Here is a 27,354-nt window from a genome sequence, read left to right as displayed (position 1 = left end):
TGCCATTAAAATAGCCCTCTTTGCATCCGAAGAAGAGGCCAATGTTGCTCAGATAAGGGCTGATGAAGCTCATGCTAGGGCAGCAAGTAAAATTTCTTTAAAGGGTCTTTGTTTTTATATTCATGACTTTATCCGATAACCCTTCATTTTCATTAGATCTTTAGGAATAACTGGCTACTTCTCGTTGTGAGATTGAGGAGGCTCATCGCTGGGAGATCAACCTAGAGAATCACCACAAGACCCTCCAATGTGCAGCACTGGTGTAGTTGCAGCAGTCAACGCCAGGGGTGTTTCTCTTGAAGATCGCCTATAGGATATCCCGGTTCGTGCCAGAGAAGTGGCAACTCATGGGGTCCGCAATGGTGTCGGTGCCACTCTGGCTACAACGCAACTACGTTTAGGGCACGAGCTACGTCACCTGGAACCTGGTTTTCTAGACACTGATCGGTTGGAAGATCAAGAGGACTTGATTAGAGATTTCACTGATGTTGTCGAGGCTATCGTAGTTTTCATCCATGCAGAAGATGTTGTAAACAATGTTTTCCCAAGACCATAGATTATATCTAGGGTCTTATAAGTAAAGAATATACCATTTGAATATCACTTTTGATCCTATGTCTTTTATTATTATTTTTTGTTCTAAAGGCGATACTCCAGGTGTCAGCTATTTTGAGCCGATGAGACTCAGCTATCAAGCATCGACCCAAATACTTGGGTAGTACTTCTTTACATATTTTCCATGAAGATCTATGCGATAACATATTCGTATCATATGGCAGTTTGCACATACAAAGCAACAGATCTGCATCTCGATCCTCTGAGGTACAAAGATCATGGAATCTAAAGAACGATGCAACACATCACAAAACTTCACCCTTAGTGAGGTGCTCTACCCTCCATCTTGCAACCCTCATGGTCAAGGGATGTGATTTGCTTCTTGACTGTGAAAGTTGCAAGATGGAATATAAGCACCCAATCTTGAAGAGCGAGCACCTTGCAAACTTGAAACACACCAATCGAGTATGGAGCCCTTGAATAGGAGAGAACCAGACGAATACAAATCTTCTATTAACACAAGATCTGCAAGAAGATCTACAATCATCAAAGTCAAGCTCTTGTTCAACGGTAGCACCTCACAAAGGATGGAGAATAAGCACCTCGCAAAACTTGCACCAGCATCTATGTAAGGTGCTTTATATTCCATAATCTTGCTACCTTTGAGGATCGAGGGATGCAAATCTACATCTCGATCCTAAAAGGCAACAAGATTATGGAATCTAAAGCACCTAATCTTGAAGGCCTTCTCCAAACACTAGCATCCCTGTGAGGTGCTTTATCTCCATCTTGCACCTCTCACGACGAGGAGGCCGTGAGAGGTGCAAGGATGAAGACAAAGCACTTCTTGGTGATGAGGAAAGATATAGTAGCTCTTGAGTGTGTGGATTCAAGAGTGTGTGGATTGAGCCCAAGAGGTGTATCTAGACCCTAGTTAAATAGGCCAACCTTGAAGATGGAGAAGTGCAAGTAATGGTGATGCAACTGTGTTGTGGGTAGTTGGGAAATAACTCACGCTGACTTTACTGCCAGAACAAAAAATAGTCATGGAGGGCCGGCGGACATAACACGTATCCTAGTCGGCTTGGCTTTTCATACGACTAAGAAAATACCACTACCACATCTATTTTTAACTCGTCGGTGGTTGAAGTTTCAACTACTGGTTTCCTTCCTTAGGAGGCCTCGCTATTGGTCCAACCAGCGGTGGAAGTATAACAATGTCGCCTCTATCGCTATGGCAGTGAAAGTGGCGGCAGTGATAAATCAATCTGTCGTAGTGGCTATCGTTGTAGTGTAGCTAATCTTTGCCCACCAGGCCTGGCCCAGGGCGTCTTGGGCCTTGCGTCAGATGGGCATCGTGGTTCCTGACAAAGCGGCTGCGCGTTAGGGAAAGCTCCTGCCTACGCGTCGTGCCGCTGTCGATAGGACAAAGTATGCTTGGTGCGTCATACCCCTCGGGGTACCCCACACTGAGGAGATGTGCACGAGGCTGGCCTCAAGATGCCGCCTCTCGGCATATCTTTGAGCTTGCTGCGCTGCTGTAGTTTCCAACAAATCTCGTAGCTCCTGATGAACGCGCTTTCCCTCATCGGTCGAGGGTTCAAGGGTCGTCCGCAAGATCATGGCAGTCACCGCGACATTCTTGTTGGCCTGAGGGAAGATGGGTGTCTCCCTCTTGCCCTATTGGATTTAATCGTACACATGGCGTGCCTGCGCACGTGCGCCCTTGGTGTCGAGGCGCTATGGGCTAGGGCATTCGTTGCCGCGACGTTCGTAGGCCTGATCAGCCTCATGGGCCCTGGCTCATTCTAGGCGCTCCTGGTCATACTCTACCTATTCTTTGAGGGTGCATGGAATCAGATAGGTGTCATCCTCTACGTCCTCCACCGGTGCCGCCCCATCCTCTTGAGAGGTGCAACATGTTGCATTCCCTCAACGGGTGGTAGCTCCTTTTAGAATCGGACTCAGAGTCTGTGTTCTCAGGAGTCACCATCAAGAGGTCATAGATGGACTCTAGATCCTGCTCCATCATCCCCACAAACTAAGAGGATTCTAGCATCGTCGTATGGCCATTACACCTGGCTAACTCACACTCAAAGAGTGCAATCGCATCCCTCATTTTGGAGGGCAATGCGGCGCTGGGGTTCCAGAATTCGGCCTCTAGTGGTAGGGGGCCACCTCTAGAGAGTTGGGCGAAGGCATTCGCCAACACATAGAAAACGTGTTGACTTAGCTATGGCTCGGGATTAGCCCTAAGATAGGCGTCGATTCTACATGCTAGCGCATTAGAATCGACGATCGCCGGACCAGCGAGTGCCAGTCCATGATCAAGCATTGAGATGTGCGGTGGAGCTGCATTCTCTTTGCTGAGTTCTAGCTAACCCAGATGGTTGGCTATGAAGTTGAAGTCCTCGAAGCGTCGGGCTTGGTCGGGGAGAAGACCGTTTATGAGAGCTGGTCCATCGATGTCGGTGAACTCAAGGCTTTGGAAGCGGATGCGGCCGCCAGGGTCCACACCAAGATCTAGTCCGATGTAGGTTTAGGGGGCCATAACTTCCTTCTCAACAATGAGAGTGCGCGACTGTCCCCTACATGGCGTGTGAACTGTCGGTGTTTTGTAAACCAGATTAGTAAATTTATACAATTGCCATGATGCTCTAGAAAGACGATGGTAGCATCCAAAAGACAAGAGAATTTATACTGGTTTAGCTTGGAGCCCTACGTCAAGTCTTAGAGATGATTAAGTGCATGTTCCTTGCTTGAATGCTCTGAAGTTCTTACAATGGGGGGTGCAATAATGGTGGAAGAGGTAGGAGAGCTAGAGCTAAGAGATGAACTACCTGAAGGGAGGCTTTAGGAGTTTAGTGGTGTGTGGATAGAATCAGAATGAGAATGTCTTAGGATGGTGCCCTGGTTGCCCTTATATAGAGTTCGGGGCTAGAGAAGATACAAAAAAGAAGCCGACCGAGGGGTCATGATCCTGAGGGAGGGTCCTAGATAACTTGGCTTGCAAGCTACATAGTCTTGTGGCGCATGTTCGGGCATGGTTGTCGTCATGGTCTTGTGCCCATGTTGTGGTAAGGTGTGGCGTGGTGCTACTATGCCAGTCGTGGCAACACTATAGACATGGTGGTGGTTCGCCAGTCATCTTGCATGACGTGGTCTCTATTGTGGTCTTCGTCATCATCTTTGGATTTCATGGGGGCATCGTATAGGAGTTGGTGACTGCCCCCAGGTCATCAATCGCACGGTTATCTTTAAGAGTAGGTGGCTACGATCCTGAGCTCTAGGGTCATGGCTCCCGCGCGGTCTTGATGGCATCTAAGTCAAGGCCTCCGTTGTGGATCCCATCCCGTAGTGGGTAGAATCGTACATGCGTCTCATCGAGCCATGTCTGGATGGTGGGCACAGTACCTGGCCATCACCGCTATGCGGTGTTGTCTTGTCCATGCTGCATGGCGCAGGGATGGCATCTGACAGGACTAAGGTGACCGTTGTCCCCTCGGTCCTTGTGGGGTCAGTGTGGAGTGCTCACTCCTGTCAGAGCAGGCACACTAGGCTAGGCTCGACCTCTCCTCATTCCTCCCAAGCACTAGTGGAGCTATGTACAGGCAAACCTGGGCAGTGGCCCCCCTTGCTCCACGCAAATTCCCAGGGTATAGAAATACAAATATAAGGCCATTACTTAATAATAGTGCAGAGTCATGGCAGCTAGCAAGCAATCAGGCCAGGGCATAGCAAGCAACACAATCCACATTCAGTATCCATTTCTACTTCCTGCTTTTCTTCATCATCAAAGTGGCAGTGTCTCCGTGGCTCACAACAATTAGCTTGCAATGCATCGTCTCTCCACCGTAGATGGCTCTGCACTTGGCATGCCGCAACAGAGCTCTTGCCAGCCTACAAAGCTCTCGTACTTCTGTAAGGTCATCTTCTTGTTCAGTACGTGCTTGCAAAATGGCCCCCTTGATTGGGCCGCACGCTCCGCCACTACTCCCATGGGTCGGGACAGTGGAGAGGTCGTGAGTTTCTTGTGCGCCGTGCGGCTAAGTCTAATGAAGGGGTTGTGGCCGACTTTGGCCTTAGCGCTTGGCCTGGTTTTCTTAGACCAGCTGAGCCTCGGTCTTTTGGGCCCTTGCTAGCTGATGTATCATGGGCTGCTTGGCCTACTGACTAATCATTGCCTTGAGACACCCGAGCATCATAACCTCGAGGGGTTTATGCTTCGAGGCTTGCCTGCGTTGCAGAGAAGGTTAGATTCCATGGTGGATCAAAGGAGTTTGACTAGGCACCAACACCATGTGTGGATGGACCTCCTCCGAAACTTTATCAACATGAGCCTTCTTACTCTAGTATGTACTACACGTAATAAATGATGCTTTGCTTAACAAGATGGAATGCATGACATGCTGCATGATGAGAGACATGCAAGTGCATGACTGAACTTAACTAACTAAGAAAGTTGAGTACAACTTTCCTTCATGGTACAACTAGGGTTATGCTTCACAAAGCATTTTAATTATTTAGTTAACAAGTCGATTATGTGTTTATCAAGGAAGCAACACATCTTACTATACCAAAGTCAAGCAAGACAAGGGAAAGATTACATCATTTAACTTAAGCACTAGAAATCAAGTTATTTAACTCATCATTACCCAAACCTATAACATATCTTGCTTAACATATACAAACATGACTCATTATATGCTAATGACATGCTCACATAACAACAGGATCACAAGATGGCTTAGGTGTACTAAGTTAACACTAATATTAACACTTAAGCAAAAGCAAACTCAAACAAACAATTCTGGTACACACAGATTTAGGACAGCAGCGCAGCAACTACTTCTATCAACCATAACTGAAGATCTAGGCATCCAGCAAAGGTGATCCTAGACTTTCTGGAAAGCTCATGAACTTGTCTACAACTTTGTTATTATTACTAAAGGTGATTCAACAACTAACAAGGTCAAACAACATAGAGAAGCAATTCTGTCCAGACTTGGATAGAATCTGGCATTGACCTTTAAACAGCTATAACTAGAGATCTAGATCACCAAAAGTTGTGATCCTTAACAATTTTGGAAAGCTTATTAAAAGAACTACAACTTTTCAGTTGTTACCAAAAGGTGATTTAAAGGTTAACTAGGGAAAAAAGCATCACCTTTCAGATCTATTCAGAAACTAACTAAAAACTGATAGGAAACTTGTAAAATCTATAACTCATAAACCAGCAGGCCTAAAATCATGAAAATTTAGGACAAGGAAGACATGAGAGTTATCTACAATGTTTGTATACAATTCATTAACAAAAAACTTGGTTTGCATCATGGAAACAATCACTTAACACGAACGGCGCAAGCAGCCATTTCAGCACACATGTGAAACCAAGTACTCCACTTGATCCCCTAATAAGATCAAGCATGAGAAACTAATTACAAGGATTATCAATCACTATTTAACATATCTACTTATCATTAGTCAAGTCTAACATGAAACACACAAAACACATCTCAAACATGGAGATTGCATGTGGGTATTTTATCCACTAACAATTTGCATAAGCAACACATTCACTAGTTATTTTTTAATAAGAGAGCATACATATGTGTCACTCAAACACTCCAATAAACCTAGCTCAACTATGAATACACTCAAGGGAAACCACATGACTCAACTACATGCCTCTATCATTAAACTTGCATCATCCAACATTTAATTAAACCATTTTATTTATTAATCAACAAGTTGATTATGAGCAAAACAAGGAAGTAAGTGAGTTGCCAAAGAACAGCAGGGGTGTTTGTGTTCCAAGGTCTACAAACAGTGTTAAAACACACATGAGCCATTTAAGTATTTATCTAATTAATTTTAGTATTTACTAATTATAGAAAAGGCATTAAAACATACTTAAATTAATTAACCAAGTTAGAATTATCAAAATAGTACCAAATTTTTTTGTGGAGATAGATATTATCACATAACATTTACACAAAAAGTTTCAGCATCACAAGATTAATATTTTTATTTATAAAAATCATACAAGGTTCATTTTTTAATTAAAAGAGGTAATTTGTAAGTATACAAAACTACTGAAAATGACCAATTCATATTTTTCCATGGTAGAGCATCTCATAAAAATGCTACAGAACAAATTTCATATTTTTATCATTATCCAATAATTAGTTATGAATTTTACAAGATTCAGCACATTTAAAAATTTTCTGAAAATAAAAAACCACTGAAAACCATTTGTCACCCACGCGTAGCTACCCTTACTCATTGACACATGGGCCCTGCTTAGCGGCATAGTACCGCCCGCGCGCAACCGTGGGTACCTGGCCGTTGACCGGCGATAGCTCGTCGCCGGTGAGGTCTCCGGCGACGGGGGTAGCACCGACATGCTCAAGGTGACCTCCCGCATCGATCTAGAGTGGCGGTTAGGTGACTAGGGTTTCGTTGCGTGCTCGACGCCAGCCATGGCGGCGTGGCAGCGATCCGACACAACAAACTGGCTGCTACGGCCCCTAATTGGCCCAGCTACAGCACGGGGCGGCTCCGTGGTGCTCACCTCGACGTGCCGCACGTGATGGTTGAAGCGGACATGGCGCGGACGCGGCTGCCAGCGTTGAGGTCGAATGCGGCGGCACGAAACGACGGTGAGGATGGCATTCCGGCGGCTTCGGGGTTTGCCTGACAAAACCAACAAGCCGTTGAGCACCACGGCATAACCAGGAAGCCAAAAATAGAAGATAGGAGGGAGAGAGATGCAGCGGGGCACGCTGGCCATGGCGAGGGCGCACGCGGCGGTGCTACGGACGGCAAGGAAGAAGAAGGTGGCTTTCGGCTAGCTCTGGCAGAGAAGGATGGCACGGGAGGGATCAGCGGGTGCGCAATGACGCGATGAGGCTTTGGTCAAAAGGAATTGGGCGGCGGCGGAGTAGCCACGGCGAATTTCGCTGGTCGAACCAAGCAGCCTAGCAGCGGATCGGGAAGGGAAGGAAAGGAGAAACGGCCGGCGGCTTGGGCTTTAACAACGAGGGCAGCGCACGAGCGAGCGACAGCAGCTGCTTGACATTGCCACGACGAAGCAGCTGCATGTCCAAGCGCTGAGGAGCGGCACTAAGGCGGTGGCGATCACCGACGGCAAGCAGTTCAATAGGCAGCTGCCCCGAACACTGTTCACAGACTGAAACTCATTCGTTCCCTCTCTTGTTCTCTCGATTTCTCTACTAAACGTGTTAAAGTCCCTTAAGCAAAATTGTTCACTCAATAACAATCTCCAACTTCACTTAAATGATCGACCCCAAAAGATTAATGGTTTTGAGGATTTTGAATTTGGAAGATAGGCACTTTGAAACTGAAAACAGGATTTCAGTTAGGGTTTTGAAAATTGGTTTTAGTTAAGCAACTTTGGACAATTAAATAGAGGACAATCATTAACCAAACATTACAACTAATTACTCAGTAACAAAGATTAAGCATAGTACCAAGCAATGGAACAAGGTTTGGTCAACTTTTATTTGTAAAAATTGATTTGATAAAATCCCCAAAATTGAACTCCATAACTGAATTTCAATACTTAGGCAAAAAAATGGCTAAGTGTGAGATTCGGCATCAAATCCAATCTTTGGAGCTTTAAATTTAGCATACTTGATTTAAAAACATCATTACTTTTTGATTCTACATTATGAAGCACAGTTTGTACTACAAACTTTATTTTAATAAAATTTTATTTGTTTAAGCAAATTCATATATATAAAATCACCAAGATCCTTAATTAACATTAATGATAACATTTCATGCAATATATGGAACACCTTATATGCAACATAGACATGCTATAATTGAAACATAAAATGCATTAATGCCACAATACTTGATGATTATGCTTCATGATGCTCATGATCAAATTTTTAATTGCTTTTTAACAAACGGGATGTTACAATATAGCCCATTCATCTCATATAGCCGATGGAAACACGATGCAACTTTTGTGTGGACGATTCACTACACATATTTTGGTCACCATCTGATCGTCCAGTGCCTTCTGACAGTTGAACTAGATGTTGGCTAGAGATAGTCCGGTGCTTCGTTTAGTGCTCAAGTTCACCACCGTCAGACGGTCCGGTGCGTCGACTTGGATTGTCTCTTGTCTTTATACCGCATAGGATAGCCCGTTGGTTCTTCCTTCTCCATCCGTCCGAGGACTCGATGAATGTAAGACTTCATAGTGATATCCTTGCTAATGGTCATCAGACTATCCACAACCCCACTTCAACTATCCGACGTATCGCCTGGTGGGAAATATGCTTTAGACCCTACCTCTATCAATTGTCTGACCATGCACAATATAGTCCATATAGCTATTGTTCTTGTCTGCTGGACCATCTAGTAAAATTCAACCGAACAACGCCTCTATTCTCTTGAGCACTGGACAGGTCACCCATTCATCCGGAGCATTCAAAATGTACACTGTCTGACCATGCACAATATAGTCCAGAGTTTTGCTCCGGTGGTCCTCTCCAAAAACTATGCACGAATCTTAAAGCAGCTAATAATTAATTAATTTTTTTTATTTTTGTCATGGGTCTGGATTAGGGCCGGACCTACCAGGTTCAAACAAGCCCAGTGCTAGGAACCCAAGTCCACGTCATTCGCTTGTGAGTCCGATCGGTTTTCTGCCCGAGCCGCACGTCGTTTGAACGGAGAAAACATCCAACACCGAGACGGCGGACGGCGGCGGCACCAGTCATCCGCGACCAAGGGCACCTTCGCCATCGCCGCGCCGCATCCCCGCCCGTGGCAGCAGCCTAGCAGGAAAGCCCAGTAGGGGAGGAGTGGACGGAGAGATTCAGCACAGGGCCAGATTTCAGGAGATGTCCGGGACAAAACGCGAAAGGAATTATGTTCCTTTGTTAATTCAAACCTGAAATAAATTTTCTTTTTTTTGCTAATCAAAACACAAAGGGAATTCAATTGAAGAGGGAGGGATGAAATTAAGCACACGCACACATGGCAGACAGAGCGTAGGGATTGGTTGCAAAGAGGAGATAAGGGCAGCAAGGAAGGGAAGGGGAACTTTGCAGGTAGCTGAGCTCGGACTGCTGGATGAATCAATTCAAGTCCTTGGAACTCCGAGCAGACTGGCCTTGGTCGCTGGGTGGTGCCGTCGTCGCCCGTCGGTGCCCGTCATGTCCCGTCTGCCGCCACAGCTGCCACTGTCCGTCCCGTCTGCCGCCACCATCACCGCCCGCCGCAGCGCCAGGGCAGGGATGCGGCGCGGGGAAGGCACCTCGGTTTGATATGCGTTGATGCCAGGGCGGGGATGCAGCGCGTGGATGCCGCCGTTCCTACAAGAAATGACCGCAGTCGATATGCTTTGATCGGAGATCGTGAGAAAGGAGTCTAGGCTCGGGTGGGGGAAGGGGATGGGCTTCGTTCGGGCCGTCTTCAATCCAAACCCATAACGAAATTAATTATAATAATTAAATTAATCAGTAGGATGCTTTAAGATCCGTGCAGATTTTTTGAAGAGGACCACCGGAGCAAAACTCTATAGTCCATAGCTACATCTGGTCAAAAAAAGCATGTCGTTTTGACAAGATTTAGTCAAAATTTCAAAACTACAAAGCATAACTTTTAAATTGCTTAGTTTGAAAACCAGTAATACTAAGTTATGTATGTAGAATTGTATTGAAAAATGCTTGCAAAAGCTGTAAACTCAAAGGACTTCATGAATGTATCTAGAAGAAATTATTGACTGAAAAGGTCACGCAAAGTCAAAAAACTGTTATCAACAACGCGGACCAGGCCAGGCGGCTCTTTATACATGCCACTCCTCTTTCCAAGACCCGGACCCGAACAGAGCAAGCATCCCATGCAAAGGCGCTTTTCAAGTATATGAATTGAAGTTTCTCCCGCCGCATATATTCTGACTCCACTCACTCGCTCACTCTCTCACCAATCTGCCGTCTGCTCATCATCAAAACCTGCGTACACACCCCAAAACAAGGACCACGCGCGCTTTACGTTTCTTGGTAGCTGAGATGCTCCTCTGTCCGTCTGTCACTCACTCACTCCCATATAAGGCTTTACGAAAAACTCGAAGCTCGTTAGCTCGCTCGGCTCGTGGCCGGCTCGACTCGACTCGGCTCGGCTCGGCTCGTTACGATAACGAGCCGAACCGAGACAAGATTTTAGCTCGTTAGCTATAACGAGCCAGCTCGCGAGCTGCTCGCGAGCTAAACGAGCCAAGCTTTCAGGAAAAAAATATCAAAACTTATATTAGTTTTTGTATTACTTCATGTCTTGCACTTTACAATTGACTGGTAACTGGTCTAGACCCTATAAATTGACTGATAACTGATCTAGATGCATTTCTTTTATATTATTATTATTCTCAAACTTTAGATAAATGCAAATATTATATTTTGTGTATTTTTTATACCTGGCTCGCGAGCTTAACGAGCCAGCTCGAGCTTTTAACGAGCCGAGCCGAGCTGGCTTTCTGGCTCGTTAGGATAAGGAGCCGAGCTAGCTCGTTATCTTAACGAGCCAGAATGAACCGAGCCGAGCCAGCTCGTTATCCAGCCTTACTCCCATAGTCCCATCCCATGGACGCAACAATTGCAATGCATTGCATTTCATATCTAGATCCTAGTCCACAACCACAAAGGACCATTCAGGAAGGAGCCGAGTACACCATTGTTATTCGATTCTCACTGGCTCGCTCGCCAGTTGGCCTTTATCGCGCTCCAAACCAACCAGCAACCTAGCTAGCTTTCCAAGACTGTCGTCGTCCTTGCTTAAAAGATCACTGGTTTTGCAGCTGGCTCGTTGTTAGTGAGATTTAGAGGATCAGCTAGCTACATACCATGGACATGGAGAGGTGGAGGCGTTGATGTCTGATTAGAAGCTGTAGTAGTCCGTCCTTGACTTCAGAGTTCAGACAGGTGCACCAAGGCATGTATCCACAGATGGTGTACCATGCAGATGTGCGGGCGAGGGAGAAGGAGTTGGCGGTGGCGGAGAGGGGGATGGGATGCTCTTGCGCTCCTCCCTTGGGCAGGATGATATCGAGATTTATCAGGAAGTGCAACGGTACGTCCATATTTATACACTCTTTTTGAGTTAGAGAGTAGAGCTATATGAAAACATGCATCTTCGTGCAAATTTCGTAGCTAGAAACTTGTTCGGGGGACGACTGCACTTTTGTTTTGGGGGAATCATCTCAGGAACTATACACTCAACAAGAAAGAACAAATACAGCACACTAGAAGATTTGCTCTTGGTTTGCCTTATTACACGTAGTCCTTCAACTTCACGCATCATATTCCTGGTCATCGTTTGGATCATCATATTTGATTTTGCACGTACCATTTTTGCTTTTGTTTGTTTGTTTCTTCTTTCTTTTTTTTCTGGGAAAACACACGTTCTGCTTACATGATTAATTCTTTACGTTTACATCTTCCATTGCCCAACAAGTAAGTTGCAATAACCGTACCTTCAAGTTCAAGTTCATCATATCTTTACCCGCTGATGTGTCTCCTAGGAAGAGAAGGGCGCGTGAGGTACGACGAGAGGATGGGAATGGACTATGCCATGGCGTACGCTCCCGCGCAGACATGCTACGTGCGCCCAACAGCTGCGCGCACCGTCACCTTGGCAACCACCACCAGCCATCACACCACCAACGCCGCTCGCGCCCACGCCGACCATCCGGATCGTCCACATCCACCGCGAGCGCAGGCAACAACGACGACCCTGCCGGGCACGCCGTTTGCACCGGCGGGCGCCCCTGCCCAACGCAAGCCCAAGAAGAAGAAGAAGAAGCACGTCCGGTTCACGCCTTCAGGGCCGGTGCCCGCGGGTGCGGGCGCCACGGCGGCACCGGCAAGCGGCGACAGTGCAGGCAGCGCCTACCACCACGGCCCGCCGGCGGCCGATCCGTCGTACTCCCCGGCGCCAGCGGCACACGGCGGGTACGCGTACGGGTACGGCCGGTACGCGCCGTCGCCGCTGCCGCGGTGGGAGATGCTGGGCACGCCGAGGCGGCACGAGTACTTCTCCAGCGAGTACCGGTGGTACTACCCGACGCCGGTGCGCGAGGGCATCTACAGCATCGCCACCGACGCCAACGGCCGCCTCACCACCATCTTCAGCGAGGAGAACCCCAACGCCTGCACCATCGTCTGAAGTCTCAACATTATTAATTATTCCGTGCTCACTTGTCAGATCGATATCATCAGAGAATAAAATAATCACTTTTTGTAATTTACTATTTCTTTGGACGAAATGAAAGTCGTAGTTAATTAGGTGAAGGAATATGGTTCTTGTAGACTCGTGTAAATATGTAAGCCACTAAAGTTGGCGAAATGGATTAGTTCGAATGTCTGATGCTTCGGCTTTACCTATATCATCTTAATTTGACCCTGTGCGTGTTGCCTTTTCGCGAAAGTTGGTGGGAAAACACCAAACACAGGGACTCAAAAGCCATTTTCTTGTTCGGTTTCACTCACTCCATTTCAAATTATATCGTTTTGCTTAAGTCAAACCTCTTTTAACTTTGACATTTTTTTAAATACACCAACCTCTAAGAACATATCAAATCAGTTTTATTCAATTCTCCATAAAATACGATTTGACAAAGCATTTATTTTAACTTATAGATATTCATAGATTTTTTTTGAAAAACTTGGTCAAAATTTAGAAAAGTTTGACTTAGAATAAAGTCAAAACAGAGTACCGTTTGTTGATCCTTTGTTTGCTTGATTCAGAAAGTGAGGCTCCAATATTTAAGCACACTCGAGATATGGTGTTGGACCAAGCTAACAGCGACAAGGTTTTACCCTTCCCCTTCCTCCCTTGATCTTGTTTCGTCATGTGGCAGCAGGCAAGGTGTGGCAGCACTGTTCGATACGGTGTCAAGAGGTTCAAGCCTCTGTCCACGTGCTATTTGTTACTATCCTTATAGGTTCTGAGGACAATAGACATGTTTTTGTGACAACTAGGAGACATTCTGAAATCTTTTAATAATGTTGTGCTTGATCATCTTTTACATTGTCATGGATCACATATCTGCAATGAGAGAGCTAATAGAGTACTCAGATGTCTTACACTTAGTTGTAACAATGACTTGAGTTGGCTATGGGGATCTTGTCCCCAATAGTGACATAACAAATTGCGTGTGCTTGCGTCAGCATTGCGAATGTTGGTATCTTCATTAGCAAGGTGAATCCAAAATGTTAAGCGGCATTGATGCGAACGAGATAAAAATACAAGTTATACACGGTAGCTCTACTTCTAGTGATGGATGTCATTGCTGGGACTATGTTTCTGTGGAATGGAAAAGCTGAGAAACTGAGCCTTGTTTATTCTGTCTACTGTGTGTTTTATGGGGATAAAAGCTTTCTGACTAAATTACATACATGGGGATAAAAGCTTCCTGACGCCATGTGGCTCTGCCCGCCTATTAGGCTCCAGGGCCTGACAAATTCCAGGGGATATTCTTGGTGTTGGTTAGGGTTGGAGCCCCACCCGAGCCAAGGCCAGAGCGCATGTCGTGGCGCTTGCTCGACAGTCATCCCCAGGGTCGGGAGCCTTCTCGGCCTAGCTGAGCCCCCGGGTATGGGTGATTCGAATGGGGACTTAGTGTCTTGGTTCGCTTTCTGGGTGCTGAGGCCCCCTCCCAAAATGGGCCCTCTGAGGCCCAGTGAGGCATCCTTCAATGTGCCAGAGGGTGCGCGCGAGCATACCCGATGGATGTAGCCCCCAATCCCTAGGTTGATTAAGAGAATCAAGCAGAGGTTAACCGGACTGTCATGACGCTAACCGGGAACTTAATTGACCCTTATATTTGATACTCAACCAGAACTATCCAAGTTTTTGCTTCACAAGATTGGAGTTCCCGCACCCAATAAGATGACGCTTGATGAAGGGGATGATCTAGATATGAGGGTGATGATGGTGCTTGACGAATAGCAGGGGAGAGTGTCCAAAGAACTTCCTTGAGGGTTGGTCGCTAGGATTAAACTTCTTGGTGGTTTCCATGGCTTCCTTGAGGTTTGTGGGCCCTCAAGGATATTCATGTGAGTTCAACATCATTAGGACAAAATTAAATATGGGTATTGTATCTGTACAGCTCCTATCATGAATACCCTTCAAAAGGAGCCAAAACTAATAAAACAAGTTTATTTTGGATCTTTAGGACTGATTAATTTATTTAGAAAAATTCTTAAACACTTAACCATGCAACAACGTGAAAAAGGTAGTACTAGCTAAGTATAGTGACATGGAATCTAAAAGCTACATTAGTAAAAAAATTGTTGTGATATGTTAGGGTGGCAATGGCCCCTACCAGCCCCCGTGGCTCTGCCACTGACCTAGGCTTAGGCCATGAAGTGAAGTAGGGAGTAAGCATTTAAACAAGTAGCTCCAAAACTAAACTTTAATATCAAAGTCAGGCCACATGTTAGCAATGTTCATAAGTCTGACAGTTTTGACAAGCTTTCTTCTTTCACTTTCTCGAAACAAAAGACCTAGATCCTAAACCGCTTCCGGCCCACATGAGCAGCCTTTGAAATCTACACAGCCCAAGTCACTGCTTTGAAAGAGAGAATTGAAATTTACCGGAAACATCCATTTCTTTCTATTCAAATAAACACTATTGATTCATTTCAAGGTGATGAGAAGGACATAATTATACTTTCAACAGTAAGATGCAATCCTGATGGGAACATAGGCTTTCTGGATTGCCATAAAGAGTTAATGTGGCCTTAACGAGAGTTAATCTTTGTTCCTTTTCTATTGCTATAAAGAACTACTTTTGGATCAATTAGACAAATTCAAAATCCTAGTCCATTTTCATCTCATTTAAATGCCTACCTTGAAGAAACTAACTTTGGATCCTTGGACATGAACAAACTCTCTTGAAAAGTAATTCCATATGACATGATTTAGTCCAAGACGCAAAGAACCGTCTTTGTTGGTTTAGTGCTCATGCTCACGTTACAATTGAGGAAGCAACAGGGCGGCTGTTGATGTTACAATTGAGTAAACAACAGAGCCTGTAGCAAAGGCTTCAACACAGGAAGCAGACATTATAATTGAGGAAAGAGACGTTAAAATTGAGGCCCTCGAAGATTTGCCCCAACTATCTTAGACTATGGATAGGGTTATAGACTTATAGTGAACTACAAAGGACCATCTGGAAAGAATGTCCGGAAGTCCTTGAATGAAAGACCAAGTAAATTAAATGGAGGTGCAACTTCCTTATGGGTACATGGACTTCGACCATAGAGGATGCATATATGGTAAATTTTTAGACTTTATCACTAAATCTGTATTTTTTGAGAGGGGGCATATGCACCCATAGATACACATGTACCTTCGCCCCTACGAGCAAGAGGACCTCTACACCAGTATTTATGAAGATACTGGTTTTGCAAGCAACAAATGGATCAATTGGGAAGAAATCAACCATTTTAAAGAGTTAAAAGATGTTAAGAAAAAATTAATGTCTAAAAGACAAGACTAGCATGAAGAGAGATCCAAAAGTTCTTCTCCACATTCTATGTAGATCCCAATGGACCTTCAGGCCGACTAGCATAAATAGGACGATTACTGTCATGAAGAGATTTTGTCAGAAAATTCTACTTGATCCGTGGCAATGACAAAAGGAATGATAAGCTTAAGGACAATCTGGATCACACACAAGCTTGCTCACAAATGCAAATGAATGTAACATATCGGCTGCTGGATAAGACCATCTTCCTTATGAGTGGAGATAGAAATATAGTTTTGGAATGGAGGGAGTACTTCCTTTTGCTAAACTCTATAGATCTGTCCCTCAATTCAATTTTCTTTTGACTTTCATGTTTTTGGACTCTGCCAAACATCTCAAATTTTGCTCAGCCCCCAAAGCCTCCCCGTTCGATTCTTTGCACATGCAGCCCCTCATGGAAGTCACCTAGTCACCCGTGGGTGATCTCATCAAATTAGTCTTATTCAATTTTCCATAAAATATGTTTTGACTAAGCATTTATTTAACTTATAGGTCTTTGTATATTTTAAAAAACTTAGTTACAACTATAGAAGGACTTAGAGCGAAGTCAAAGTAAATGGAGTACTATACCATCTTTTACATCTTAGGTTACAACAATGAAGTCATCTTTGTGACTCTTAGTCACAAGTTGATGTTTATTGTTGGGTGATTCAGAGCCTCCTCAGTAGGGCAATGTTGGTTTCTCTTTCCAATTCCCCCTCTCAGATGATAGGCACATTATTGGTATGTGGACATCTATAGGAGAGACAGCAGAATGAGTATATTATAAATAAACAAGCGATTTTCACAAAGTTTAATTTGTGATTACAGTTCATCAAAATACTCATAGGATAAACTAAATTAATAACTAGCTCTGCCTCTACCACACACTATCCTATTAGTTTGATCTCCACCAATTGGGCCCTTGGATCCGCGCCCTGATCGGGGGCGCCCAACCACTCCATGGTTGATGGGCCCCCATCGCACAGGACCATAAAAGAGAGGTGGGGGCTGGTGCACAAGCTATGAGGTTCCCCTGAGCCATCAGACGCCCCACCGAGGTTCTAACCCTATCCGATCTAAAGAGAAGGGTGCTGCTAGCGATGGGAAGCCCCACTGACTTCACCGTTGCCTCTGCAGTGCCACCACCGTGTCTACGCTGCTACGACAACAGAGGCTACATCGTTGCGGCACCACAACTGCAACTGCCCTAGAACGGGGTACATCAATAGTTCCCCATCTAAGAGTAATTTATCCCCTGATCTACATTTTGAGGTACTATGATGCTATCAATGGTATTAGAGCCAGGGTTGCTAGTTTGTAGATCTAGTTAGAGGTAGCAGCAATCTAGAAGTAGATGAGAAAGATCCAATTCGGATCAGGATAGTGGGTTCAATCAAACCCTAACCAGCCGGATCTACGATTGGGGAAGGGGAAGAAGCAAAGCGACAGGGGGTTTGAACCCTAACTCAACCCCTAAGCATCAACCTGAACATTAATTCCATCGGGGAAGATGAATAGCTAAACCTAACCCTAACCGTAATCCTCAATCGGCAAAGAACCAAGAAGAACACAGCAAGATCCAAAGACAGAAGAGGGAAAGGGGAAGAGGGGAAGTTAGAAAGTAGAAGGGGTGGGGAAACTGACCTTTCTCCCTCTCCATCACCGGATTCATTTTGGGAAGATCGTCGGCAAGGTTACCCTAGATCGGTCAGCCTTTGGGCTCGTGTCGGGTCTCTGGGTCTTCCAGGTTGCACCGTCGGTGAAAGGATCACCCATAGCGCCGCTCGACGACGACGCGCTCACCCTTGGGTGAACGCGCTCCTTGGCGAACGGGGCTACAGGGGAGCCAAAGGGCCGGCCTAGGGGGACTGACCAGAGCACGCACGCGCCATCGCCTTAGCTCAGGCCGCCACTCCACTCACCTCTGCTCGCTCATCGGTGTTAGCTCATCAGCGGCGCACGACTCTCACTCGTAGGCGCTTGGTTGCGGTGCTGAGAGGAAGGAGTGACCATAGGGTTAGGGGAGCGGAGCCACGTGGGTCAAGGGCAACGGCGCAAGGCCGCTCGACGATGGTGCGCTCAGCCTCACGCGAGCGCGCTCACCGGTGAGGGGCCCCGTGGTGGCGCCATAATCTCGGACCGTCGAGAGAGAAGGGAAAAAGACCCGGCCATCGCGGCGAAGTGAGAGAGGCAAGAGAAGAAAGTGAACTAGGGTTTTGGGTGAGACGGCCATGGTGGCGGTTTTGATCTCGTGATGTTGACGCCTGGCTGTCGGATGGAAACCAGCGACCGAGATCGTCTGGACCGAATAGAGCCCAGGCGGGGCAGCGGTTTCCCGGCCTAGGCCTAGGTTGCGGGCTAGGCGCAGGGGAGCGGGCGCGCGCCGGGTGAAGCAGGCTACTGGGCCATGCTTTCACGCGCTGGGCCGCAAGTACGCGCGCTGCCGAGATGGGCCGCGGGCCGAATTTTCTCGGTTGGGCTAAAATGAACAGAGTAAATAGTTTTTAGTTTTATTAATTTTCAGAAGCAAATTTTGATGAATTTTGTCAAGTTTTGAATCTCTGTCAAAATTTAAACCAACGGGATAATTTTTCTAGAGAATAGATGAGTAAAGTAAAATGCTTCTGAAAAGTAGATAAAGATTTTTTCATGTTTCCACTGCAAAGTTTAATGTTTATTATCTTCCAATTAAATTCGAATCAACTGGAGAATTTAATTTGAAGAGCAGTTATATTTAGTAAATTATGATTATTTTGATCCTCTAATTAAATTGGAACCAACAAGAAAATTTAATTAGAGGAGTAGTCCATTTTGTTTAAGTAAGATTATGGTATTGTCATTTTCTGACCAACGTTGATGATGACAATATTATAACAAATTTAAGTTTAAAGTTTAAATCTCTAGAAAATTTTACACCAATGCGGTGAATTTTTCAGAGAGTAGATAAGGACCAAGAAATGCTCCTGAACTAATATAATGTATCTTATCAACATGTTTTCGTTGCAATGAAGTTGATTATCTTCTAATTAAATTCGAACCAACGGGAGAATTTAATTTTGAAGAGTAGTTATATGGATTTCAAGTTAATTTATGAGTTTTAATGCATCAATTTTATTTTTTGCCCAACGATGATGTAGAATTGATGCAGAAGCATATTGCATGTTTTATTTTAACCGATAAGTTCACTTGGCTGCATGCCAATGGGCTACAATGTTGGGGTATGTGAATGAAAAGGCTTGAGTCAAGCCAGTTCCGGACAATTTTTTGTTAGTTTACTAATTTTCTGATTAAATTGGAACCAATGGGAAGATTTAATTGAAAAATAAAGTATAAGTGAAGTTTTAGTCGCCATGACTAAGTTTTCGTATAGATGTATCCCGCATGGGGAGAAGTTTTGGCATAGTACTTATACTAGTCAATCCTGCATGGTAGGAGAAGTTTTCTGATGAATCACATGTTTTTGTATCCCGCATAGCGAGATAAGTTTGGGTAGCTCTTATGCTGTCCTAGTATTGACCTTGGCACAATAGAAATGCATCGTCATGGTCAATACTAACCAAAAGATAAGAAAAGATGCAAGTGTGACTTGCAAAAGCACTGCTAATGAAAGACCTTGTTGAGTTCTTAAAGTGAATTAAGGAAAGTGTACTCCTAAATGGATCAAGAAATTACTTTGTTTACATGACACAATCATGTGAATGAAGTAAGTTAAAAGTGTCTCCTCGTTTACAGGCTTTCTGAATAGTTATCGAAATTATGGTAGTAAAGTTCATGCCATATTTCGAGGGGGGGAATATCAAGTTTAATTAAGAAAGATACTCTTCATTAAGAGTGAGATAAAGATTAATTAAGATGTATGCGACCGTCGAAGGAGTACAACGGTCATAATAATGATACCCTTAAGCAGAAATAGCTAAATTCCTGGACATTTTAAAGTTTCGATAGGAAGATAGCGTAGTCAGCGTCAAATATGTTAAGGTGGTGCTTAAAGCGTCATATGAGAGTTTAACAGATTAAACCCAAAATAAGATCTGAGGGAGCATGGTATGTAGAGGTATATAGAGACCTAAGACTTGAAGAGAAGAGGGACTGTGTGCCCACTCCAGTGACTCAGGAGCAACAAGTTTCTCAATACCTATTGATGTTGTATGACCAATACAACACATGTTGTTAGCTCTTTGAAGAAAATGAATAATGAGAATCTTGTTATATAGGAGCCTATAGAATCAATTGTCTCTTGGCAATGAAGAGCAACAACAGCCCCATATGAAAGTGCCAGTAGCTGAGGCCCCAGAAGGTCTCAAAGAATTAGTAAACCAGTTTTCTGATGACTATGAAGTTTATGTTAGTAAAGAAATTCAAATGGAGGGTGACCCCACTTCATTTGAAAAAGCCATAAAAAGCATTTACTCGTTTAAATGGCAAGAAGATATAAAGTTGAAATGTATTCGATGAGTACCAACGATGTTTGGGACTTAGAAGTAATTCTTAATCGAGCCAAAACAGTAGGCTGTTAATGGGTCTACAAGACAAATTATGACTCCAAAGGGAATGTAGAAAGATATAAAGCACGACTTGTAGCAATATGCTTTACGCAAAGAGAATGAAAAGATTATAATGAGAGTTTTCTCTCTAGTCTCATGCAAGGACTCTTTTAGAATCATATGGTGTTCATGGCACATTACGTTTTAGAAATACATCAGATGGATGTAAAGACGGCATTCCTAAATGGGGATTTATACGAAAATATTTACATGGCATAACCCAAAAGGTTTTTGTCATGGAAGAAAAGAACATATGGGATGCCACCTGTAGAAATCCATTTATGGGTCAAAAGTAAGTCTCTATACAGTAGTATTTGAAGTTGATGAAACAATGACAAGAAAGTTTAGGTTTTTAAAGAAAATGAGAAGGACGATAGCGTTCATACGAAGTTCAAGAATGGAAAATTAATTTTCCACATCCTGTGAATAGATGACATTCTACTCATTAGTAGTGATGTTAATCTGTCATTGGAGAAGAAGAAGTTTTGTCCTCAAGTTTCAATGTGAATGATCTTGGTGAAGCGTTATTGGTTCGAGGAATTGAAATTCACCGAGATAGAAAAAAATAGGGTATTAGGACTATCGCAAAGACATACTTAGAAAAGATTCTAAAGAAGTAAAGTATGCATATGAGTAAACCTACGCCTGCTCCTATAGTCAAGGGTAATAGATTTGGGAACTTTAAATGTTCCAGAAACCGATATGAGATTGATCAAATGAACATGGTTCCATATGCTTCCGCTGTTGGAAGCTTGATGAGTGTACAAGTACGAGTAAGTACTTACCCTGACGTAGTTTACGTATCCGGGATATTTTTGGCAGAAGTCTAGTCCAGATATAGATCACTGGAATGGAGTTAAGAATGTCTTGCAATTTAGCAAAGTATCATAGGCCTCATGCATCAGTAGTGAAATAGTTGAGGGTAAGAAAGTTAAATCTTGGCGAGATGTGTAGTGAAATCCACAGCAGTTGCTAACACTCGCAGTTGGAGTATTATTGTGGAAAAGCTCCAAAGAAACAGTTGTGGTGTCATCAGTGATGCATACCATAGTATAGCTTGACATTAGGCTTAAGAAACAGGCAAAAAGAGGTTAAGGAAATTTGTACCCGGATTTAACAATGATAGACAACAGCAATAACCATTTAAAATAAGTTAACTCCTAAGACAACAAGTCAAGTGTGCTGCCAAACACATTGACACTAAGGTATATGTTGTAAAGGAGAAAATCCAAAATTATTTTAAAAGCATTGAGCACATAAGTACTGAGTAAGTACTTGCGGATCCGCTTACCAAAGGCTAACCATCCAGTGCGTTCAGAGAACACACAGTCGACATGGGTTTATGAGAAAGCCTATGATTTCTGGATACTAAGGGCCTAGTTGAGTATCTGTTTCAAAACAGAGAGGTGCGTTGTAGCTGTTTAATCTAATGGCAATAGACCGTGACGATGAGGCACGCTCTATGCACTGATCTGTGATAGAATGGAAACAAGATAAAGTAAGTAAGTTAAGTTTAGTAATAAGGTGTGATCAAGGGGGAGAATGTTAGTTTAATCTCCACCAATTGGCCCAACGACCAATTGGTCTCTTGGATCCGTGCCTTGATCGGGGGCGCCCAACCGCTACATGGTTGGTGGGCCCCCGTCGCACAGCACCATAAAAGAGAGGTGGGGGCCGGGGCACAAGGTACGAGGTTCCCCTAAGCCGCCAGACGCCCCACCAAAGTTCTAACCCTATCCGATTTAAAGAGAAGGGTGCTGCCAGTGACGGGAAGCCCCATCGACTTCACCGTCGCCTCTACAGTGCCACCACCGCGCCTCGCTGCTACGACAACAGAGGCTACGTCGTTGCGGCACCACGGTCGCAACTGCCCTAGAGCGAGGTACATCAACAGTTCCCCATCTAAGAGCAATTTATCCCCTTATCTGCGTTTTGAGGTACTATGATGCTATCATATCCCTCTGAAGGTTACCTCCTCCTTGATTAGCCCAAAAAATAGCTACCCCAGTTTACAGTCTGCCTTCAAATACTCGGCGATTTCTCTTGTTCCAAATATTTCATGCCGCGACTGTTGCTGTGGATCTTCGATGACTTAGAAAAAGTACTTTTGTACCATCATTGCTCAACACTTTCACGGTTTGTCCAAATTAACTTGTCCAGACCTCCGAGCCGAAGCTGCAGCACAGACAGAGAGCAATGCCAGTTACCAAGTATGCCGGCGTAGGTGGAGCTAGCTAGGTGGACATGCAATCGATGGACTACTCTAAAATTTAGTTCAAAGTTAAACTATAATAAATAAGCTTTCTAAAATCATGAAAATTGCACATGAGCCATTCTATAATTTGGTTTTACATCTAAGATGGACCACTCCTGCTCTAGATCCAGGCTATGCCACTGTATGCCAGCTTACCCGCAGTCAAGATCCTACCTTGTATAATTAAGCAGCCATGCAAGTAAGTTATACTTCCATTCAGCATGTGCTCGCCAAATCGTAAGGGCGTCGAACGTGTTATAGGATCCTTGAAACTGAATTAATGTTGTCAGTAGATTTTGTTCTGTACCAACCATTTCTTGAAACTGAACTCAAGTTGGAAGCCCATCATTGAACTCCACCTCAAACCGGGAACAAAATTAAATTAAAGCCATGGATGGGAGCTTCACACAGGCAAAAGAAAAGTTTCTGTTTTCTTCTCAAGGAACTGAGATAAGAAAAGTAACATGTGAAAAGATAATAATCCCAGACTGAATATTATTTTTTTCCCTAAATACCCAGGATGGATCCGCTTCAAGTCCAATGTTGTGTGCTAGGCCCTGTAGAAGACAAGCACCTATAGATGGGCCATTTCTATGCGCGGTGGCCCAAGCATAGGCCGAGATACAGGCCGTGCTGTGTTATTCATCATGTCGAGATTCTTAGCACTACACGGATATTGCATTCATGTCATGGTAAATATTACGCGCAAATCACTTTATGTTTTGGATGTAGTTGGATTCGTATCAATTCAGAAGTATTGGGTGCATTAGATTAGAACTTAAACTAAATTATAACTAAATCCACCCCAACACACGTGGATTAAAGTGAATCCAATAATATCAAAACAAGGCCTTACAGTGGAATCGTGAAAACCCTCTAGAAAAACATATTTGGGAGTTTTCAGAAAATCTAAAACGATGCACATCCATATCGTATCTATTGATGTACATTGCCACCAAATTTGATATTGAAACTAATTTTATAAAAAATGATAAAAACAACAAATTTCAGATGCATACGTACTGGAAGACAAATTCTCAGAAATTTTTGTCTTCCCGTGTCTATGCAGATGAAATTTGTTCTTTTCATAAGATTTTTTCTAGATTTTGTTTGGATCTCAAATTTGTTGACAATATACATCTATATATGCGCTGTAGACGTGCATCATTTCAATTTTTTCCATAGGGTTTTATGATTTCACCGAGAATACGGTTTGCACCTAATATTTTCCCTTCATATCATGCCTTATTTTTTGTTGTGTCAAAAGATTGTGCTACATGTTGTGCTTCTAAAATGGCAAGACTCAAGTCTCAACTTTAGGGCTATTAGCCCAGAATCCACCTAGGAACCATTCTAGCTCAAAGGTTATATAAATTATGTAAGCAATCTGGTCAGGAATTGTTCTGGAAACCCCTAGGAACTGTACGAGCCATTAGACATTCTGACGACATGGATCCAGCTGGCATGAGGACAGGGAGAGCGATATATAACCAAGTAGATATTGTTGAGGATAGGCCTGCCATCAGAGGAGGAATGGGGTTCTCATTCTCAAGGCACGCAACGCCCTATGCTCATCCCACGCCCTAGGCCATGCATTGGCGCACCATGGCCTCCCCATGCCGTAACATCTCCTATATGAAAGCAATTCTTAGTTACTCAGAACTCTCTCTATTTCTTAAATCAGTTATGATGGCTTAGCTTCTAGAAGGCTGTGGCCCAGGCATATATATTGTCGGTGTTTCGAGTAAACACCAACAAGTAAATTTGTATTATTGCGCATCTGACCCGGATGATGTGTTAAGAGGACACAAGGATTATACTGGTTCGGACCGAATGTCCCTACGTCCAGTTTCGGGCTGCTTATGTTACCAGCACTGAGTTTGTAGTAGGGGGTTACAAACTGGCGAGAGAGGGAGGAGCTCCCAAGTCTTTGTGGTTCGATTGCTCGATGCTTCTCCTGCTCAATCTATTGGTCGATCGATCTCTTGCGGTGCGGTGAACTGATGCCCCTTAGTGGGACGCCCTGCTTTCCCTTTTATAGGGCAAGGGAAAGCAGGGGTTACAGCGAAAGGGGAAGAGGGAAAAACAAAAAGAGAAATAAGGTTCCCAGGGGTGTGCCGTCCTCCTCTTCGCGTGGGTCCCGTTGACCCTGTAGATCGTGGTGGCAGCGGTGTCGCACCGGGGTCCTATTGGCCGCCGCAGCATACATGCGGGCATCGTGCGCCATTCTTGTCCTCCATCCCATCCGAGCGGACAGAATGGTCAAAGGGTCCCTTGATAGAGGCCATACGGGGGCTAGCGGTACAGTGCCAGTCAACTAACGCCGGTCGACTAGCGTTGGACGGTGGTTAGGCAAGGAGTTGGCATCACAGTGCTGGCCTATTGACGCGGTGGGCGACGTGAGTCTCCTAGCATGGCCTGATGCGACCACCAGTCGTATCAGGAAGCGCCCAAGAGGTGTTCCCGGGCGTGCGCCTCCACGCCATAATGGTTGAAGCGGTTCAGGTCCCACCCTGGGGCCATTGCTTTTGTCCAGTAGCAAATCCAACCCCTAGGGAACGGGTGAGGTGGAAATCCCACCTTGGGGGTCGGGCGGGCGAGATGGAATCCCACCCTCGGGGGTCAAACGAGGTGGAGCCTTCCCCGTGGGGCCGGATGAGTCGGAGCCTACATCCTAGGGTCGGAGGAGTCAGAGCCCATGCCTTGGGGTCGAACGAGGTGAAAACCTCATCCTTGGAGTCAAAGCCCACGCCTTGGGGTCGGACGAGGCGGAAACCTTGTCCTCGGAGTCGGAGCCCATGCCTTGGGGTCGGACGAGGCGAAAACCTTGTCCTCGGAGTCAGAGCCCTCACCTTGATGTCAGACGAGGTGGAAACCTCGTCCTTAGAGTCAAACAAGGTGTGGCCCAGCCCTTAGGGGTCAGACGAGGCCGTAGTTGCATCCTTAACCATTGAATGAACCGACGCGTCGCTCATTAATCCTTTGTCTCGGATACCCGGATATAGATATCCAACAGTAGCCCCCGAGCCTTTGGAGGAGTGAAACACTCCTGCAAAGGCTTTTGTGATCTATCATTTGAGGGCACACGGGAGTACTATTCGTTATTGTCGCTTTGTAGTCCTTCCGTGGTTTCCGTAACCAGAGGTGACTTGCCGTTTGTCTGTGACCGCGTATTTGGTCTCTTTGCGATGTCGAGACCCTGAGCCCCTACACATAGTAGGGGTACGGTCGGGGGGTCAGTTCATCTTGTGATCATCGTCCCTGACGCATCCATTTGCTAGAACAGAGGGGCTGAGCCATGTCGTGCTTTCCTCACTAGACGGAGCACGATGCTAGGTGTATTGTTAACAGGCTTGTTCGAGTGGAGCCCCAGCATCCCCTTAGCGGGGGCCTGGTTCGAGATCAGCTGGTGAGTGACTCTAGATTCTTGGTGTCCGGTCCATATAGTTCTCGGATCCATTTGACTGATCCGAGGGCTCAATGCCTTTCTTTGGGGAAAAACCATGGACATTGCATCATCCAAGACTTGAAATAAGGGTCGAGACGCCCGTGGCGCTTCGCGCGCCTCGGGTATTGGCCGCTAGCGGGCCCGTCCTTAACCTTCCCTCACTCTAGGGTGCCCTAGAGCGGCCATGAACCCACTAGTGGGCCAGCCTTCGAACTCCTAGGCGTTAATGGGTCGTGTGAGCGTTTTTAGCTCTGTATCCCACTTACCTGTGGCAGCCCATAGCCTTTGAAGGCAAACTATCGCCTGGCGGATCCTTTGCGGGGAAGATTTGGATAGGCATGTGCTCGTCTCTCGAGGCAGCAATGCAACTGATGCGGCGTGGAATGGTGAGGGCACAACCCCAAAGGAAATGGATTTGGTGAGGTGTGGGGCACGTTAATTTAGGCAGATGGTTCGCCTCTCGCCCGTTCCGCCCTTACCTTATAAATGGAGCCGTTTCTCCCCAGCCTCCGTACGCGCAACCACATCCTGGCCCCTCCAGTCTTTCTGCCTTTCGCTCTCGAGTTCTGGCATTTGTTGCCTTGTTTCCGCTCTGCCACCGGCAAAGTTCTCGCTCTCTAGCCCTACGCCACCGCTGGATCTTCTGCATCGCCATCCGTATTCCCTTTTGGAGCCGAGGCCTCGCTCCGACATTCTCCACGTGTGCATGGAGGGTCTAGTTAAGAAGGGCCTTCTCCATGCAAGGACTATGGCAATGGAGTGGATCATACTTGGTGGCGAGGATGATCCATCGTCGCCCAACGGCTACGTCGCCTCCTTCGTCCCCTTCCACGAGTGTGGGTTTATGACTCCTCCCCATCGATTCCTTCGAGGGCTACTGCACAACTATGAGCTTGAGCTGCAGCATCAGCACATCTCGGCCTTCATCGCGCTGTGCGAGGGGTATCTCAGGATTGAGCCCCACTTCGAGCTGTGGAAGTACTTCTTCACCGTTGAGCTATAG

The 27,354-nt window shown here is 45.2% G+C and overlaps 1 protein-coding gene across 1 annotated transcript; it reads left to right on the top strand.

Moving 5' to 3' along the window:
- Window positions 1–11,231: 11,231 nt before the first annotated feature.
- On the top strand, window positions 11,232–12,976 carry LOC136473869 (uncharacterized). Its single transcript, XM_066471506.1, has 2 exons — window positions 11,232–11,661; window positions 12,113–12,976. The coding sequence occupies exons 1-2, from the start codon at window positions 11,526–11,528 to the stop codon at window positions 12,754–12,756; spliced, it is 780 nt and encodes a 259-aa protein (XP_066327603.1). The 5' UTR covers window positions 11,232–11,525; the 3' UTR covers window positions 12,757–12,976.
- Window positions 12,977–27,354: the final 14,378 nt, after the last annotated feature.

This window comes from Miscanthus floridulus, chromosome 8, assembly GCF_019320115.1.
Source record: "Miscanthus floridulus cultivar M001 chromosome 8, ASM1932011v1, whole genome shotgun sequence".
NCBI lineage: Eukaryota > Viridiplantae > Streptophyta > Magnoliopsida > Poales > Poaceae > Miscanthus > Miscanthus floridulus.
Note: the sequence above shows the minus strand (reverse complement) of the source record. Positions and strands in the feature narration are given on the sequence as shown.